Source organism: Nematolebias whitei, chromosome 6 (genome assembly GCF_014905685.2).
Source record: "Nematolebias whitei isolate Nwh7 chromosome 6, NemWhi1, whole genome shotgun sequence".
Lineage (NCBI taxonomy): Eukaryota > Metazoa > Chordata > Actinopteri > Cyprinodontiformes > Rivulidae > Nematolebias > Nematolebias whitei.
Window position 1 is genome coordinate 4,810,391 of NC_056503.1, and position 7,711 is coordinate 4,818,101.

General features: G+C 37.9%; 1 protein-coding gene across 1 annotated transcript in view; it reads left to right on the forward strand.

Moving 5' to 3' along the window:
• zgc:153039 (uncharacterized protein LOC767698 homolog) overlaps positions 1–7,711 on the forward strand; it is a 127,077-nt gene that overhangs the window by 109,706 nt on the left and 9,660 nt on the right. Inside the window, exon 9 of the mRNA XM_037678440.1 lies at positions 2,881–3,073. Within this exon, the coding sequence (XP_037534368.1) occupies positions 2,881–3,073 (193 nt within the window). The remainder of the gene's footprint in view (positions 1–2,880; positions 3,074–7,711) is intronic.

The window sequence follows — 7,711 nt, forward strand, 5'->3', positions numbered from 1 at the left end:
CATGTTTATACTTTTCATGTTCATACTTTTCATGTTCATACTTTTCATGTTCATACTTTTCAGTTGGCCAACATTTCTAAAAGTCCTTTTTTTAATTGGTCTTAAGTAATATTCTAATTTTCTGTGATACTGAATTTGGGGTTTTCATTAGTTGTCAGTTATAATCATCAACATTAAAAGAAATAAACATTTGAAATATATCAGTCTGTGTGTAATGAATGAATATCAGAATCAGAATAAACTTTATTATCATTGCACCAAGATACAACGAGAAAATGTACGTACAGTCGTCCGAAAGATGGGCGGAGTGCACGAAGCTGCAACTATAAAAAGCGCGGCCCTCATTATTCTTATTCAGAATAATATTTTGCTTAGAATATAATATACAAGTTTCACTTTTTGAATAGGATTACTGAAATAAATCAACTTTTTCATGATATTCTAATTTTATGACCAGCACCTGTATATGATAAATGTATCCTAAAGCATTTTGTATAACCTAGATCAGATTAAAAATATACTATATTATTATGTATATTACATATTTCAAGTTTTATTGTTTTAAATATTTAACATATGGTACAACATGTACAATATATTGTTTCACCTGCTGCAATTAAAGGCTAATTATAAGGAATGTAAAATAAGCATATTCTTTGTAACATGTGCACGTGTTTGTATTTCTGTATTTGTTAGCAAAATATCAAATCAGAAGACACATTTTGATGAAACTGTCAAAGTTACCAATGATTGTAGCTCTGCAATTAATATTCAACTTGGTTTAAGATGGCCGCCATAGTAACTAGGAGTTCTCACCTGTTTCTATTCAATGCACTGATGAATTGTATATTATCATTCTTTAAAACTTTGGCATGCAAGGCAGTGAACAGGACTCTATAAATGCTAGTTTTACACATTTTAGGTTGTTTATAGCACAGTAACATCTATTTTTATTAGAGTCTGACCAATATAGAAATTAAGGCTATCACCAATACTGATTTAATGGCTGGACATTTTTTTGCTTTGTTTATCCCTAAGAATCAAAGAAAACTGCGAGTGGAGTGGGGCTTGTTTGTTTAGCACAGCTGTTAGCAACCGTGAAGCTAAGCTAATCAGATCCACGTTATACTTAGACCCACAGAAGGTTTACAAGTGGTGCACTGATCATAACGTGCGTTCACACCCTCCACTATTCACAATAAAGTTATGAAGTGTGTTACAAAAATATAAATTAAAGACAGAAACGTCCTTTCCTGTTCATTGTTTAAACGGTCAGTCATGTATGGTGAACGTCTAATTAGTACTGACCACAACAGAGTTTATTTTTCTTTGCAGAGAAGTTTTTATTAACCTTTAATTAAACGGGCAAATCCCATTGAGGTCACGCATCTCTTTTGCAAGGAAGGCCTAGGCCTGAAGGAAGCCCAGCATGCATGTTTTTGTAAAGTAAAGTAAAGATTTCAGACAAACAATGCATTTCACTGAGGACGACAAAGATAATGTTACTAACACTGATATATATATTAAACCACTATGTTATATTTATTGTTCTAGATAAAGTTTTACAAGGCAATAGCCTTTTAGGTTATCTAAGCGTTGGCTTTCTAGCTTGAGAGACACGTAGCTAATGGCAAGTGAGTTGGAGGACTGAATAGAGTTTATTATTGTTGATTTGATTTACAGATCAGTTAAAATAAACTTACCATGCTCTGTTCAGCAAAATACGCTACACAGTATTGCTGTCTTCTTCGTCTGTACTTAATGTCAAACGTGAAACCTAAACTAAACTGCCATGACTTGAAAGTACTCTTCTTGCACCCTATGCTGGTTACATTGTACAATTACAGCTGGTTCCAGCATTTTAGGGGTTAAAATTAGAAGTGCTTATATTGGCACATAATGGGACAATTATCATCGATACCAACAGGTCCCCAAATGTCTATATTGGACTAAATTATCGGTCCTGCTGATATATCAATTGGACTCTAATTTTTATAGAATGAGGAAGTTAAATAATTATTTTGAGCATATATGTACTGTTGTTGTATGTGTACCATACCACTTTATTTAAAGAGCATTTAAAACAGCATCAAGATAGTAAATCATCACTGCTATAAGGTAAGTTGCTAGAAAGTTGCAAGTTCTTGAAAAGGGTTTGAATTTGGCTTTGGTAAAGGTGTCAGAACCCTGACTCATATGAGGCAGATTTTCTGTTTGTAATTTAGTTCAGTGTAAGTAAGTTGTAAGTCTTTGTGATTTACATGAACTTGCAGGTGTATATATATATATATATATATATATATATATATATGTATATATGTATATATGTACACGCCATATATGTGTATATATTTATATATGTTATTCCAGCTTCCTTAGGTTTAAGCACTCCACACCTCTTTATTGTTTGAATGATGCAAAAACTGTTTCAAGAAAAAAATGTTACTTTACAGTGAGGGATGGTGGCAAAAAGACATAAATGGAGGTTTTTAGGTGCAGCATGAGTGTTCAACTTTATGAGTGACTTAAGTGTGAGGAGTTCTTTAAATTCTCTCCTGCAGGACTTTGCACACAATAGATATCAAATAATAACTGTTTTCAGATATAAACACAAAAACTAATTTAGACACAAATATCCTCTGGGATATTCATAATGAAACAGTCCACAAAGGAGGATTTGTATTATTCTTGTGTTATTTATATTTTTGCACCTCACCTTTGGTAATAAATGTCTCCATGTAGAAATCTAAAACCTGAAATATCACAAGCTGACATTTCTTTCTTTAAAAAAAAATATCTTAATCGCAAAGTTCTTTTTTCATTCATCTCCAACTTCCTGTAATTTTACTGTCACATTAACTTCTACTTCTTCCTCTGCAGGCCCACTTTCCGTTACTTCACCTGGCATACGTGTGTGTTGGGCATCATTGGTTGTGCCATCATGATGTTTCTAATCAACGCCATTTATGCGTCAGCCAGCATAGCCTTCATGCTGCTCCTGCTGCTGCTGATTCACTACCTCAGCCCCGTGTCCAGCTGGGGATACATCAGCCAGGCTCTCATTTTCCACCAGGTCTGACAAGCACACATGCACAAACTCATTCAGACACACACTCTCAATACTGCCCTGTCATTACTATAGCAACTAAAATCTCATCCCCTTTGCTTTACAAGATCCTGTACCTCTGCCAAGCAATCGTTCTATCAGGTTTATAGACCTGCACGCACACAAACACACTCACTGTGTTCTCCACTGCCTCACCCACTCATTTTGCATTTCACAGACACACACATTCTCCTCTTTTTTCTCCGTACACATTACACCTTGTCATTACTACAGCAGCTATCTATCAACTTTATATCAGACTTACCAGACACTCCAACACTCCAACACGCACATCTGTATCTATTCCCTCTTGCTACGCTCTTTACATTTATGGCACAAATACACCCAGAGTTTTATATCACCCAGCTCCCCATGTCCTCTGTCTGTTGTTTTCAAGAAGAGGGGCCAATGTTGTCAGAAGGGCCTGCTGCCGAGGGGAGCTGCTGCCAAGGCTGCAGGCTGAGGTTATGGACAGGGAGTTTGATGTTGGCACGGCTTGCTACTAGCAGAACATTACAATCACTTAACTTATTGCACTTTTCCTTCTCGTCCCCCTTCTTCTGTTTTCTTATTTTGTGCTCATTTTTTCACCTTTTATTTTTTTATTCCGATACAATAGTCATAATACATTAAAATACACAAGACATTATCCATACACGAAAATTTGAAAATTGACGTTCCACATTAACATTACCAGATGGTGACATGGAGAAATCGATTCTGAGGTTGGGACCAAATCATCAGCAATGCTGTCGCTGTCAGTGTTTGATTTTTAGTCTTTTTTCTGTTTATTTTAATTTACCTTTTCCTGCACTTTGTTTAAATAAGAACTTACTAGCAGTGGTAAAAGTGTGCACAAACGGAGTCGTCAAACCACCAGGTCCAGACCTGAGTCAGAGTGAAGATCTGGTATATGCCTTACAATTTGTCCTACACTGTTGGAACTCTTCCAGCTTGAAGAAGTTGAAAAAGCTTATGTAGAAAAGTGAACAGAAATCCTCATTTTGTGGACACATGCCAGGTTTGTGGAGACTTGCAGCTGTAAATGTTTGCAAAAGAAAGCTCTACAAAGTATAGAATATTAATTTGGTTCAATAATTTTTCATTTTCCCCATTAAACATATAGTACTTTCTATAGACTTCAAACACATCCTGGTATCCCTGTAAAATTCTCTGTTTTAAAACCTGTTTCATTTTTTGTCTAGTCATGGAAAATAACAAGAAGCTGATTTAACTTCAAATTAAAATAAAGTAGAGTAATCGGCATGCATTTAGTACACCAAATGTATGCACTGTAAGAATAACATGTATGATGCGTAATGTGCTTATGATGCAATTAATCATTTCCATGAAGTCTTAAAATCTTTTTATTCTCCTCTTAAAATGAGCCTTCTCATTTCCCCTCGCCATCTCCCCCTTCAATACATGTAGTGTCTTTAAACCTGCCTCCAGCCAGGATCCTAGTCTAATAAAAATGATGGACCTAGCAACAGAGACACAATATGTGCATGTATAGCACACCCTCCAGCAATAGCAGTGTGGGCTGAGTGCCAGCTGAGTGACATTGAAACAGGGATGAAAGACACAACAGCACATAATGACAAAGAAATTCAACTAGATGATGGTGAAAACTGTGTTTGGAAAAGAAAAAGACAAACGGAGGCAAGAAATCCTGATTGTATCACAAGGGAAGAAGGTGGGTGCAGAGGGGATAAGTGATTGAGGAACTAAGTGATGGATGAGATGGAAGCAGCAGTGAAATGATGATAGTCTGATGGATGAAACGACAGGGAAATGGAGAGATAAAGGGAGACAGATGACTAGATGAGTAGAGGCAGTTGGACTTTGCCTCTGGGACCTTGTTTTTGTCTTTTACAGCAACAGTTGTGGAGATTATGATGGTAATAAAGTTGGCTGTATCTGTACTTTTGACTGATGGTCACACTCACACACAGAGTATGAGCCAGACTTGGATTGTTTTAACAGTTATCAGATTGATCTCTTGTGTCTTTTCAGACTGATTCCGAAAATGGAGATTCAACTCGAAAAATGTTGTTTTTAAACTTTTTTTAACCGTGTTGTATCATTACCGCAGACCAATAAAACATACATTGAAAGTATTTTATGATGAAAAACACTTTCAGCTGTTGTAAGCCATTTACAAGAAGGGCTCCTCAAGTTAATGAAAGTCTTACTGCCAAAGCATGCTAGCTGTTTTACCGTAATTTCCAGACTACTGAGCTCACCTGAATATAAGCCGCGCCCACTAAATGAACAAATAAAATAAAATGTGTACATATATATAGGCTGCACTTTATAAGCCACAGTCGTCCACATTGTAACATGAAATATTTACACAGATAGATTTTTTAAAAACTTTTAATTAAATATGTACCGGCAACATGCACAAATTTTCAGGTCTCTCTTGTAAATGAGTCCTCGAGGCTCAATGGGATTTACCTGTCTAAATAAAGGTTGATTGAGAAATACGTACAGTCATTTTTTTTTTTTTTTTTTCCCCAGAACTGTGCCTGTAACATGGATGGTTAAAAAAATCTCGAGCTATGAAACACACCTGGCTCTAAGACGCACATGCTAAATATAAGCTAACTCATAATTGTGTACATTAAAAAGATACTCCGGTAATTTAGCCGCGGGCATCTACCGTTCATCGTCAAGATCTGTGCCAGCCAGCTCTGACAATGTACAGCTTTCTTGTTGTAGTACAATAATCAGCCACCGGGTGGCATTTCACAGACTATAGCTTGTTTTCAGCACACGTTCAGACTACATGATCGTCATAAGTCTTCATGATGCTTCGCTGTGTGACTCATGGTTAAAACACCATTCAACCTGCAGAATGAACACAAGAACTACTGTATCTAAACATAATCACTGAATGGAACATTGCCAAACACCTATGTAACCAAAATTATTTATAAATTATATACCGGTAAATTTTGCCCAGAAGTCTTAGTGAAGTCATGGGACCGGGGGTCACATAGAAAGTACTCGTAAAATATGGTAAATAGTCATTAAATTAGTACCATTGATTTTTATTGTTAAACATGTTTGGTAACAGCTGCTGTTTTTAAATGTACTTTCTAAATAAATTTGACATGACTTCTACTCAGCAGAGCTCATATGAAAAGACGGAGGAGGAGGAAAATCCCCTCCCGTTGTCTCATCCGCGCCATGCTCGGATGAGCTTAAATGAGATACTGGTATTTAAACATATATTTACTGTACACATATTAAAAAAACCCTTTTATTTAAAATATGTACCAGTCTTGACTGACTGTGACTGCTTTAAAAATAAATCTGACTTGACTTCTCCGCTGAGCTCCCATGGCGGAATGGGAGGCAGAAGACCCCCCACTTTCTTTGTCTCCGCTCCGTGTTTGAATGTGAGCTTAAATGAGATACCAGTATTTAAACACATATTTACCATACACAGAAAGATGTCATACAGAAAGAAATTTAAAACTTTTATTAAAACGTGTACCAGACTTGACTGCTATTTATACGACTTCTGCTCAGCAGAGCCCATGTCGTGATCCAGGGGAGGGGGAATAGCCTTTAACATGGCTAAAAAATTTTTTTTTAATTTCTGGTAGTTGACCAAAAGTCACTTTTTGCTGTTCTTAGTCCTCCTGAGAGCTAAAGTCCTCTTCAAGGCTCAGAAAAACGTGGTCACACACTGCCTCCATGTCGCTTTTGTCACTTTCCCTTGTGCTGTCCACATCAGTCCCCAGAAGACTTCTGGTCACATGATGACAGAGTGGGTGGAGTTATGGTAGTAAATTTTAAACCCTGAGTAGAGTTGCATTCGGGCCCAAAAAATCTTACCCGACCCAACCCCAGTAGAGTAGCACTTGGGTCCAAAAAATCCAATCTGACCTGGCCCCAGCCCACAGCCATCATCTCCGAACTCCACCCGATCTGACATTAACAGTAATTACAGGTCTGAACCCGAAAATCCCCCAGACTTTTTTTAATTAAGCTTTGACTGCTTATACCACTGACTATTATTAACGGTCGGCAGACGTGCGCAGCTGAGTAAAGGGGGCAGAAAATCGGAGCTGAGGCGCCGTCAAAGCACATTAAATGCTTCCCCTGCTTCTGCCTACATTAGACCCTGCTCTGCTCTGACATGTCGGATAATTTGTGATTTCACCTGTTTGGGTCGTCGGCTGTGCGCGTCCGCTGAGTGCCTCGGCTGAATGAACATCCATTCGGGCTCATGAATTGCTGGCAGTAGTCCATCTGAAGCTTAAATGAACTGTTTACCTCATTCAATTGGCTGGTTAGCACACGGTCAAATGGCCGCGTGCGGCTGGTGATGGTATGGCAAGCCATGTGGCATATAATTGGATTGTTGGCCGTGCGCATCCGCTGATGCAATTAAAAGCTCGACACCAACCCGGCCTGCACATTATTATGGCCCGGCCTAGTCCGAATCCTAGGCGGGCAGGGCCAAGCTGCGGGTTCAGGTTAGAAATGACAGCTCTAGGCCTCAGCCCGTACCTATTATTTCTGAACCCCACCTGACCCGATGAATTAACAGTAATTACAGGTCTGAATATGACACCCCCACAACATTTT